This window comes from Tauraco erythrolophus, chromosome 8 (assembly GCF_009769465.1).
Source record: "Tauraco erythrolophus isolate bTauEry1 chromosome 8, bTauEry1.pri, whole genome shotgun sequence".
Lineage (NCBI taxonomy): Eukaryota > Metazoa > Chordata > Aves > Musophagiformes > Musophagidae > Tauraco > Tauraco erythrolophus.
The window spans coordinates 36,706,945-36,719,968 of NC_141472.1; the positions used below are offsets into that span (position 1 = coordinate 36,706,945).

At 37.8% G+C, this 13,024-nt stretch overlaps 1 protein-coding gene across 2 annotated transcripts in view; it reads right to left on the reverse strand.

Moving 5' to 3' along the window:
- Positions 1 to 13,024, reverse strand: part of NCKAP5 (NCK associated protein 5) — a 374,281-nt gene that overhangs the window by 56,624 nt on the left and 304,633 nt on the right. For both annotated transcript variants that reach the window (XM_086615799.1, XM_086615797.1), the window contains exons 11-14: positions 9,754 to 9,945; positions 5,397 to 9,250; positions 4,530 to 4,707; positions 137 to 215 (exon numbers count right to left, since the gene is read on the reverse strand). In XM_086615799.1, the coding sequence (XP_086471925.1) occupies positions 137 to 215; positions 4,530 to 4,707; positions 5,397 to 9,250; positions 9,754 to 9,945 (4,303 nt within the window). The remainder of the gene's footprint in view (positions 1 to 136; positions 216 to 4,529; positions 4,708 to 5,396; positions 9,251 to 9,753; positions 9,946 to 13,024) is intronic.

Here is a 13,024-nt window from a genome sequence, read left to right on the forward strand (position 1 = left end):
GGGACAGAGCCAAATGAATGCTAAAGCTGGCATTAGGTGGGCAAACAAATAAGAGAAATGAGAATTAAACATGGGTTTTTTTTTTTTCCAAGAACTGAGACAGCAATAAAATCCAGTGTAAAATATAATTTTGTACCTATCACATGACTCTGACATGTAGTCCTTGTCATGGTGTCCTCCTCTTCTTCTTGCAGGTTTTCTGTGACTACTTTAGCCTGTACATAGTACAACGACAAAAGTGAAGAATATCTGTGACTCCGTTTATGCTGCTTCATGGTAACTACAGAATATCTTTTCAGAAATAAACCAGAGCAAAGTTGCAGGGCAGCTAAAAGTGGAAGTATATAGCCTTGAAGGATATCTGAGAATATCAAGTTTAACTTCATATAAAGTCACAAAATGCAGCTGTCAAAAAATACACCTGGAAGATGCAATTCCTCAAAAGGAAAAGTATTTTTCTGCATTAAAAAAGAAGAAAAAAAAAAGAATTATGCTCAGGTCTCCTGACCTCTTATTTGCTCCTCTCGAGAAATAGCATGTCTTGGATCTTATGCTAAAAAAATGTGAACTTAATATGTGATGTGGTATCTCTCTAGTTCAGTTTGCAAATACTTTAGTGTTTTTGTTTCCACCTTTGTTTAAAAGCATTTATTAGCTAAACAGAGAGAAAAACTTCATTTAAGAATGCAGTGCACACTAAGAGCGTGTATGTGTTACTCAAGTATGTGCTATTCAAATCCCTCAGATACTCTGTTTTTCAGATGAAGGCATATTTTTGATCTGTTCTTCTGCACTCCTACTTCCAAAGTGTATATATAATCTCAGTATCTTTCTAGCATACAGTGAAAACTCCCTCCATTAAATGCCATCAGAGGCCATAATTCAGATCCAGGGACATATTTTTCTGCCATGCTACATAAATCGAACAGGAATGAAGATATTTTCAGGGTGATGAGAGGAGGAAAGCCAGCACTGCAGAAAAAATTACTTTCAATATCTCGGAGATCTTAAATTATTTGTTAATCACTCTCTGCTGTTTTAAACCACTTACGGCACATTCACGATAACATTAAATATGTTCTGTAATCTAACCCAGTAGAATTTATCATAATTTGCATGACATATCTTTGATCATAGCATATATTCTGCTTGTCTGGCTTACACAAGTAGTCCTATTGACCTCTTGTGACTAGTCTCAGTAAGACATGACAGACTTGCTCTCTGTATTTATAAAAGTCAATTTATAATCTCTTAATCCCAAAGATTTGATTACATCTTTTTTCTCTGAAATGATGCTCTTCGGGCTATGGAAAATGAAGAGGAGAGTATGTGATCATTTGGCATCGAATTACGGGTAGAACAATTTCTCGCATTTGCAGACTGCATGGCAGTCTGTGGCTTGCTGCTGCTGTGACATTTCACAATATTAGGATAGATCTCTGGATATTCCCCAAACACACAGACTGAAGACAGACAGTGCTATACAAAACTCCTGGTGTCTTGATTTTGGTGCCACATTTCCACCTCACAAAGTAAAGCCCATGGCTTTTCTAAATTACACTGGGCTGTAATAAAATCATAAAGATGAAATGAAGCAGCGCAGCACAAAAATGACTGTATCTCACCTTAAGCTCCAGCGCAGGACATGAAAAAGTATTCGAGAATGTGGAATATCCTTGGTGTGGGCTAAAGGATTATGTATTTCTGTTGGCTGGCCTTTAGAGCAAAGTGCTTTTTTGATGAACACTAACGGGAAGCGTATCCCTCTGAAGGTGAATGCACAAGGCCACCATTGGTGGAACATTTCTTTTTCCATAAATCCAGTGGCAGTCAAGCAATAACGTTCTTTGCATGAACAGAAATCAGAGGTAATTGGTGCATATGTTATGGCATAATAGTACCCCAAGTCTTTACCTGGCACATCATAAGAGAAGAGATTTAATCATCAAAAATTAAATAGGCTTTAAAGGAAAAACTTGCTAGAAAATTAATGCTAAAAAACGTTATGGCCAGGATTTAAAGCAGCAGTCTATATATGAAAAGCGGTTTTGAAATACAGCAGCTTCCATACTGAACCCAAATGTCTGAATGCACTTTGCATTGTTCAAAAAATTCTTAAACAAGAAATCTTCTTAGTTTAGGGCTTTTCAAAAAATTTATGCTGTTTTCTCCAACAGCATTCATTTTGTCTTTCAACAAGCAAAAAAAATGCACAACAAGCCATTCTACTGCATGTGACTGTTTTCAGTCACAGCTATCTCCCAGTCCTTTGCAATCTTCTTCAAAGTAAGCAGACACCAAAGAATAACTGGAAATGATAGTAATTAGATGCATGAACTTTGAATTTAAAGACATTATATTGTTTTTCTTGCAGAAATTTGGAGGATAAATGAAACATCACATACTGTGGAATCTTGAGGTATATCTCTTTCCTAAATCAGCATTAAGAACTGTAAGTACGTTTTAAATCTCGTTATTCTAGATGTCTTTAGTCTTTTGGCACTAGATATTTCTTTCAGGAATAAAGTGCCACAAAAAATGCAATATAGAAATATCAAATAGATGAAGCACATAATGTAACTTAATCTTCAAAAACAATACAAAAAATACTTTGATTCCCAGTGAACAAGAGTGTATGGTATAGGACAGGTAATGCCTTTTCCCCGTGACTAACAGGTCCTTAGAAACTAAATAGTATAATTAGTATTTCTCCTTTATTTATATATATTAAAGACAATCTTTGTAGTTCCCTGATAAAAGGCAGTATGTTTCTTGAAGATATACTTAAAGTCCTAAATGACTATTATTGCTGCATTTAGAAAGATTTCACAAAATGACAGGCAAAAAGCACAGCAAATTATTGCAGCATTAGAAAATAGTAAGCTAGAAAGAAATTGTAGAAGCAACGTGTAGAGTTTTTTGTACTTCTGTACACTGAAGATATACCCTAAGCTGTCAGGACCATATTAAATGGGGCATAGTTAAACTGAGTGGCTCTGATAAGGGGCTCTGCTTTGCTATCAAAGTTCTAGATCAGTTGGATTGAATTTCCTGCATATTGCACATTTCCAGACTTTCATTCTCTCTCTTTTCTTTCAGTGACACTACAAGGACAGCCTTAGATATGCTTATAATTTGTGGTTTTATAATGCAGGAGACATCTACATTTTCAAAGAAGAGATGATACCACAGGAGTCAGGAGGAAAAAGTTTTCAAACACATTCATTCTGCATATGTTCCCCGTAAGTTTTAAAAAACGACCTTGCAGATGTTCTTAGGAAAGACATCTGCATTAAAGTAAAAAAGCATTTGCCTGAAGTTGAAATCATGTGTGGGATACTTCAACCTTAAACATCCCAAACGTCAATACTAAGCTAAGAGTTTTTTCCAGTTCCCATTATGAAGCTTTTTGAAATTTGTTTTACCCTTGAAACAAATCCCAAAGAATTTGTATTTCGAATTCTCTCAGATGAACTAGCTGCATGTGCTGTACTTCAATTCGAACTCAGTTTTATCAGACCAACAAAAGTAAGAGCCTCAACTTCATGTTCAGTATTATATTTGGCACATGTTTTCAGATTATTTTGTGAAAACTGTGATTCTTGTTAATAATCATCATAATAATATGGTCAAGACAGCTATCAGGAATGAGAAAAGAATGCTCATTGAGTTAATGCATCTCTGTTCTCCTGGTGCTTGGACTTTTAAAACATCATGGGAAAGGCCCTTGCTAAGCAAGAAATTGCTCACTAAATTCTAAGGTTAATTATTAGAAGCTTCACAAGAAAGGGCACCCATGCAGTCTGACTTTAGGCTACAATCTTAGACCCCATGTGTACACTTCTCGCCTCAGAAAAGTTAGCCACTCACATAACCTTTCAAGAACCAGAATCTAGCAGCTAACAGAAAATAAAATAATTTTTCTTCTAAATTACAACATTCCTGCTCTCTGGTTAAATGAAAGTATCAGGTATAGTTAGCACCTTATTGAAGCATAAAACTAACTACAGGGCATTAACAGGGAGATTTTCCACAGTACAAAGAGAGACATGGGTCAAATGTATGTTTTTGCTTTTAAAAGACTCCCTCTTAAGTGATAAATATTCCCAAACATCATCAAATACTTTGCCTTTTCCCCATGAGCATTTTTTAGGCTTAATGATTTCTATAACGTTCAGAGGAATGTTCAACGCTGGCATGCAATTTTCACGGAAAGGGGAAAAAAAGGAAAAAAAAAGAAAACAGTCCTATTATTTCACTCTAGTAACAGTATGATTATAGCATCGTTGTGCATACATCTCCACTGGAATTGAATTGCCAGCAGAAGCAGTAGGATATTCATGACTAGCTGTATAATCTGGCCTATAGTCAAGCTGCCAACGTTTGTATTAATTCACAGTTCTCTAGCTACACAAAATCTTTCTATCATATATAAACAGTTATTATCCTGTTTGTCTGTACTGGCAATAAGGAACACATCCAGAAGTTAAAAAGAAGGTAATAATGTTTTCATGTACTAAAGCACTTACCAGGGTCTGATTCTGCATTTCCATATCAGCTTTTGTGTTGCTGTTTTTCTTGTGGTTTCCTTGAGAGCTGATAGAGTTGCTGTGAAGAGAGGAGCCCTGGGAGCTGCCCTTCGACACACTCCTGTAGGAAACATTATTTGATCCACTTTCTGTCTGCTGAGCTGCTTTCTTATCAACTCTGCAGGTAGAGAGTGATTCCTCTGATAAATTACATTGCCCTTCTTCAATCACTCTACTTTCCCATTCCTTTAATGTTTAAAGTAACCTCTCTGTATCTTTCTGTCTCTAGACCTTTGAGTGATAAATGTTTCTAACTAGCCTTGATCAAATCTGTCACTTGCAATTTCAGGTAGTATATCAATTTAGTCTTTCACATATAATGATTTATATCATATTTGGGACTGCTGTGGGGCAAACGTGAAAACACAGTATAGCAATTGCTAAGTTCTTCTGTGATCGAAGGCTGTGGTAGCTAGAAATGTAATTAATTCTGACTAGTTACCAGATATATGTTTGTTGGTTACAATACATGAAGATGGAATACATTAAGGCATGTACCTAAATATCCTCTATTTTTACCCAACATCTGCCTAGATTCTTGATTTCTGGAATCATTTGAATTTCTATCAACTTGGATGTAACTTGCCATTTTTGAATTTCAAAGGCCATTGGTTTGGTTCACAAAGTAACGTGAACAAAATTATCACCTCATCATTAATATTTTTTCCTATAGAGACTGATAGTGTACCTACTGATTACCACTACGCATTCTTAGTCTAAAAGAAACATACATTGAACTTAGCATCTGAGCATCTGTAAAGCTACAGCATACATCACCACACCCCAAATTGTGTTCCAGAGTTTTACCTGTTTAAAAGCTCTTTCATAAAACTGTCTTTTGGTGAGTACGTAGCCGTAGTGGAACCTTTGACTTGTTCACACTCGATCTCACCAGGTGTGTCTCGTGAAGGTTTCATAATTTTGCTCTCCATGACATCAGCTAAAATGTCACCATTGTCTGTTTTTCTGTTAATTTCATTTTCTATTTCACAGTGTTGTTCAGTTTTCTTTTTTTCTTTTCTTCTCTCTAATTTTGCCTGCTTAATTCCAAATCCTGAAACTTTTGCGTCTTTTTTTTCTACCTTTGTTTTAGGAACATCAGTTTTCCTGCTACTCAGTGCTGGGAGCTTACTCTTCCGAAAGCCAAACCAACTAGCTATAGAGGGCCCAGTCTTTTGTTTAGTCTCTGCAGTGGGAGATTTGGTTTGTCCCTGACCCTTTTGTACATTTTCTTGGATGCATAACATGACTTTCTCCTCTATTGTAGGTTGTAGAGCCAGTGAACTCAAAACATCGGTAACCTTCTCAGAGGCTTCTGCTAAATTTAAAGACATTTGCTGTCTTTGTGATTTTGTTGCTTCCAGTTTATGAGGACGCTTTATTTCATCCGAGCTTTGAAATGATGAAATTTGTTTGGAAGATACAGTAGGTGACACTTCTACCTCCAATTCTGCTGGCAGAACACTTTTTTTACTCAGAGCTTCGTGTTTAAAACTTTCAGTGCTTTTCTCACTCTGGACAGATAGACTGCGTGCATCTTTCTGAGAAAATGGTTTCTTTGCATCACATTTTGAAGTGTTGTGAGACAAGTCTACTTTTGAAGATGATCTGAAAGGCAGTTTGCTTGGGCTTCCATGCTGGCTACCGCAACTACTCGTATTTCCAAGAGAACCTTGTCTAGAATAAGAATTTTCTGTGGTTTTAGGAGTATATGAAAGAGTCTCTGGTGTCACTGCTGATCCAGGAATGGCCTTGATTTGAAGTCCTTCCATGGCTGAGTTCTGCCTTGTTAGAGAATTTCCTCTATCAGAAGTGTTTGTAATAATCTGAGTCCGCACTTTTCCGAGACCCTCTGTCACAGGGGCAGATGGCTTTTCCCCTGTATGAATGCTAAAACTCTGACTACGAGCTTTCGCTCCATTCATGCCCAGAGCTGGCTTCAAGTGCGACTTGTTGCTAGAAGAAACAGATCTCTTAACTAATTTGTTTTCTAATCCATCTACTCTGTCCACCACCAAGTTGCAGTTTTCATGTGAATGAGGTGATGCTGTATCCATACTAAGTCCCACAGTAAAATTATTTCTTACTTCAGATTCAGACTTCGAGGCTTTTAATTCAGCATCCATTGCACTGCTGGTGGTTACACATACAGATTCATTTTGCTTGTACTTACTTGAACTCACATTACTTTTGGATGCTGCATTTATGCTGTCTTTTTCCTGCTTCCCTGGTACAGTAGAGCCCTTTCGGAAAAGCTGGGGAGATTTGACAAATGATTTCAGTCCGACAGGGAGACGAGTTTTCATTCCTTTCTCATTAGAGCTTTGAGTAGCATGTGCAGTGTCACTACCATGAAACAGTGTTGACAACGGGGGATTGTTTACCTGAGATAGTAAAGGCTCACTTGTGCTTGTTGTGTGACATTGAGGAGTTGCGGGCAGAATGTTTGGCATCTTTTGTGGCTGATCCATTCCACTGTCACTGGAAATATCTTTTTTGCTGGAATACGCATCTTGAGAAGAAGTTGTTTCCAGTGACGGAGAACCTAGAGAAAAGGACCTGGCTGTTTGAAAATCTGTGTTGGAAAATTCACGATTCCTGTGGAGACCCAGCTGGCTAGGGTTTTTCGGGCAGACTTGCTTTGTGGAAACTTTGGAAAGTCCTTGGTATGCACTATGGGGTTGCTGAGGTATGCATTTATTTTGCATAATTGCTTCTGCATTTTCTTGAAGGTAAGATAATTCAATTTTGGCCCCAGAAGATACATTTTTTGCTTGCATTTCATGACTAGATTGATTATGAAAGCCAGAGTTCACCGTTGCTTTTAATGGTGATGATTTCAGTATGTTTTTTGCTATTTCACTGGGACCAGCTCCTCCTAACTTCACTGCTACAGGTGGCGAATGAGCATAATTAGGCCGAATCAACAGGGATGTTGACCTGCCTGGAGGAACGGGTGGGGATGGTGATCGGGCTTTTACAGTTGTTAAATCACAATGAAAGTCTCTGGTTGGAGGTTCTCCATAGTCACCGGGCTCTGTAAGGTGCTCAGGCAACAGTGGCGATGCTGGACTCTGACTCTTTGGATACTTTGACCCGTCGCCTCTGTCTGGACGTTTCAAGCCGGGCAGGGGGTGGGCAGAGGGCTTTGGAACCTGGAAGTTGACTTTTGGGTCAAAATTACGAGGTGGACTTTGTGCCTTTTTGAATCTTGAAAGCTTTATAGGTGGCAGAGCAGGTGATTTTTCAAGGGTTGGAGGGCCCACTGATTGTGCTACAGGTGTCTCCTCGCTCTCCACCATTGCATTTTTTTGTGGAGAAAATTTACCTCTGCTGGGTATTTTAGTCAAGTTTGGCTTTTGATTGATTCCTGCATGCACAGTGGAGTTTGAATTGGCCTTGTATGATACATCATACACTGGCTTCACTAGTTTTTGTTGTGGAGTATTTTGCATTGTCACTCTTCCACAGCGTGAAGAATCACCGCAGGTCACGGGGATAACTGTATTTTTATTCCCGGTATTATCTTCAAGACTCTTTTTCTCGGTTTCATCTTCAGATCTTTCTAAAGCAGCGTAGTTTCCAGCATTGGTTCCTGTCTGCAAATCGGTTATTCCCTGAGGTATAAGTTCAGTATATTCAGCACTGGACCTAGTTTGTGGCTGGTTGATTGAGATTTCATTTCTTGTTACAGTGACGACTCCAGTTTGATGTGAGCTGAATTCAATAGGCTCACCATCCTCAGCATCAAATATTACGGTAATGCACTCTTCAGAAGAGGTCTTTTTTATGACCTTTTGTTGTTTAATGAAATTACATGTCTTTGGCCTAATGCCTAAGCGAGCAGATATCTGATTTTCCTCTTTGTCAGTAGATACAAACTGAGGATTCTCCGTGACTTTGAGCATGTCAGAGGTCTTTGTGCACTTCTCAGTAAAAGGAGTTGCTAGTAAATCTGATGGACTTTTCTCATCGCTGCTTTCTATATGCAATTCATCCAACACTTCATTGTCATCAGTATCTGAAAGCTGGAAATTAAGGTCCTTCCGGCCTATATTAGCATGGCTTTGATTTAACTGTAACTCAGGCAGCTTTGCTCTGGTGCATGATTGTACTTCTGCCTGAAATCCACTGACAAAACTAGTCAATTTTTCAGGTCTTTCCTTTGAATTAAAATATGAACTTCTTTCCAGCAAATGTTTCCTATTAGGATCCCAGTCAAAGAGACTGTCAGAAACGCTGTGAGTTAACTTGTTACAATAGGTTCTGCAGTCTTTGTTTGGTACTGCCTGCAGCAACAGTAAGGATGAAGAGTCATCATCTGCATCATCATGCGAATCTGAATCGTAAGAGAAAGTTTTGCTATGTTCAGTGCAGATACTTCCTACTTCCATTGGCTTACAATGAGTCTGTTCATTATGGCTGCCACATTTAACTCCAGGGGAATATATTCCTTCATTAGAGTTCATGCAATCCTTGTAACCCCATTTTGATATTACTGAAGGTGATTCAAGTAGTATTTTTTGCTTCTGTAATTTCTTCAGCCCTTGCAAGATATGGTTTTCCTTGATACGAGTTGGAGGTAGATCATCTGCAGGACTTGAGAGGTTGCTTGGGAGTGAAGAACCAATGCTTATTCTTTTATCCCAGCTCACGGATGACTGTTAAAACAAAATAAAACTCACATATTACTTACGAGTGCTGTTAATAAAAAGTGTTACCATTTTAGTAAAGAGATTTAGGAGTTGCATAGGGCATTACATTTCATGCATTGCTATTAATAGCAATGTTCTTTTTTAATAAAGGATTTCATAGCGGTGTAAAGGCTGCTGTGCATTTAAAACCTGTAGGAAGAACAATATGAATGGAAGGATTAAGATAAAGAAGAACAATTTGGATTGTGAAAGACAGAATAAATGTCAGAATAAATGAGGAAACTGTGAGCAAATTGGAGTGATAAAGGAATTGTAAAAAAAAATTAAAAGGGAGGAGAGTGAGAGGGAGGGAGACATCAGGGAAAGTGCTTACTGAGTTTAGTGATGACTGTTTTAAATATAAAAGAGAGGAGAAAGTGAAAGAAAAAATTCTGAAATAGGCAGCTTTTTAATTAATCTTGTTTCAGGTGAAGTTACGCTAATAAATGATGAAAATTAATTTGATTTACCCTTTTGCTGCATGTCTTCCCATCATTCCAAGTGTAGGAGGAACCACTGGAATATTCACTGCAAGCACTTGAGAGGGAGAGTTCGCTGCTACTGCAGCTGCTCCGGGGATATAGGCGGCTAGGACCCGTCATATTTAATTGACTCTGGCATTTCAAGACAGGTATACCGGATTTCACATTCTGCTGGCATTCCTAAAATATGAGAAGAAACAGAAATATATTATGGCTGGAAAAAGATCATTTAAATTCCCCATGATCAGGAAGGACAAAGAAAAAGCAAGTAAGCTACTTACACCTCTCTATTACGTCATTAGCATCTGGTGAATTTAATACAGAAAATGAAATTAAAAATTGCTAACATTTTCGGGTTTGGGGGAAAAATCCACAATTTTCCACGTTTTTTTCTTTGTTCTCAAACCATATTCTGCTCTTCTTTTGCTAAAGATTATTCTGAGTCTATTTGAATTATGCTTTGTACATAAGCAGGGTGCTCCAGTAAGATACAGAAAACAAAGTTGTAAGAATACAAGAACATCTTGACAACTGCATTATAGCCCTACGATGTAACAGATGAGGCTGTACACCCTGGACAAGGTAAATTAATTTAGTATCCCAACCAGAATGTCCACTGAAAATGGAATCTCTCCATTACAGTCTAATTTTGGTTTCCTATCTAGTTCAAAGCTTTGTCTAAGAAACTCTCTGACACAGGACAATCCATCTTTGTGTCGCTCGCAGACAGCTGAAGCCTCTTGCTTATGCAATTTATTGACACTTTATGGCTGCCTTTAGTACTTGTGTAGTTATCGCCCCTCTCCAAATGCAATTTCAGCTGACTGTGACTAAGTGCCAGCTTTGAGGAAGAGAGTAATGAAGAGCAGATAGCACTTTAGGTAAAATATTAAACCTCTGTAGGAGTATCTAGGATGCCTTTAATTTGTTTTCAAACTAATACTCTTGTGCCTAACAGTGTTAGAGCTTCCTTAATGTTAAGTGCCTGCATCATTCTGTTATGCTCTTCTCCAGTTTCCTTACAGAATCAGACATCTTTTTAATTACCAGGAACACCAGACAGAATGACATGACTCTGTTTCATAACACTTTGCTTTGGATTTCATTAAGGCAGAATAGAATTGTGCAAGCTCAAACGATATTTATTGATTTTTGTATATAGATATAGCCCAGATTAATTTTGCTTAGATAAAAATTTTACCTTTATATTCAGGAAGACACAAGAAATCTAAAGCTACAGAATCCACAAAACAATTACCAAAACTGTATATGCAGTAGACACAGCTTCTTCACGCAAATCTCTGGAAAAATGCTCAGTTTTGTAGGCACTTCTCAAGCGCTAACATGTTTGTTGGACTTCTCCTAATTTCTTCCATTTATTCCCTCATGTCGTCCCATATACTGCTATTGGGGTTGAACCTTTTTCCAGTTAAATGGGAGAGAGCAGAATTTTTACTGCTGAGGAGTTCATCAGTGCAGCTGTTCATTGCTCAACTGACATAATAATGTTCTGGTTTTGACAAACGTAACTACAGGGCAAATCATTATTCTCTGTCACAGGCAAAACCTATGAATGGGAAAATCATTTAGAGGTAGCAAGAGCACATTTCACCTCTGGAGTTATTGGTACATGTTCTCCTAGGAAGTCGACTGGATGCAGGAGGAATAGCCTTAAATCCACTGGCTCCGGGAAGAACACATCTTTCAGCATCAGAGGCCGGCTGATGCCTGAGTTTTGGCTCTGAAACAGACTTTCTTGCTTTGTTGAGACAAATTACTTTTTATTTCTGACACTGTTGTTCCCACGGGAGACTTTCTCTCGTTAGCTTCCTCAGCTATGACGGTGTCACTCCCTGTAAGGTTGACTGTATGGAAGCCAATGGCAGCATCTGCTTGTTCTGGCTATTTCGCTGCCTTTCAGCTGTGGCATTGAGAAAACATGTCATGTCAAATTTCTACCCTTTATACTAGGCTGTGTCCCACTCATCACAGTGCTGAAGAGAAGGATGCCTGTGAGATCCTTCCCTATCAGAATCTCCTAGAGAAGAAAAGAGGCGATCATAGCATATTGACAAGTACTGCCTTCCCTTCCTGCCATCTTCAGTTAGCCTGAGAGCATCTCCATCCCCTCACTTAGTTTCCTTTGCACCTAAAGAGAGCAGAAAGGCATTTGGTCCTACAGTTTTATCAATGGGAAAAATGGAGATATCTAAGCAAAGCAAATGAACAGTATATTACTGTAATCATCTTTATTGTTTAAGAGATGAGAAAATGTGCAAAAAATATAATGCCATTACAGATTCTGAGTAGGATACCTACCCCATTTCTAGATTGCATTCAGATCACTAAAGGGAGAGTGGAATTTTCTCCTGCAATTTGCCTTTATTCTCTAAATTATCAGAGAAAGTACTTTTAATAGTATGTTTATGATGCATTAATTGGATGTATTTAACTTGCATATGGGTCTATTAACTGACATGGTGAAATTTTAATATTTGTAATCATGACTCTTAAGTCATTACCTTTAACAAAGCTAGAATAAAAAGGCTTGAATGTAGTATTGCGATTTAAATACATATTTTTTTGCTAGAAATCACAGAAAACTGAAAGAATCAGACTATTAAAGACACAAAACTCTATATTAGAGAAACCTAACCTGAAGGCTTAATTACATATAACACAAAGGGTCATTAGCATTTTTGTGAACCTCTGAAACAATGCCTTGTCGTTAAACTATGTATTACAAAGGGGGTTACATTTTTGTTGACACTACTATACTTCAAGATCAAATGCACACACAGGTTCAATGTTCTGTTCTTGTTCTCTTTGTTTCCCTCTATCTTTGTGTGACTTTTGTTTTTTAAGCTACTTTTCTCTTTGACAATGAAACATGAAAGCCACACTGGCTAACGTTTTGCCAAATAAGCACAAAACTAACCCCATCTGAAAAAAAAAATGCAGAGCCCATGAATTTTTAAAAGTTCATACATAATATATCATAAAAGTAGGATGAATAATACGGTATACGGGCTTTAATAAAAAGCTCCTTGACCATTTCTCAGAGATTCTGAGATGTAATCAATACCTAAAAAGGTATACTGGGGACATTGCTAAGATTTATGCTTTTTTGCACAGAGTGACACTACCTGCTTACTATATCAACTGAGGACACAGTATTGAATTTCAGAGAACAGAAGGAAGAAGAAGTATTGTTATCTGCCTCAACAGTGTTTCAATTCAGAGATCAGCTTTATGGCTC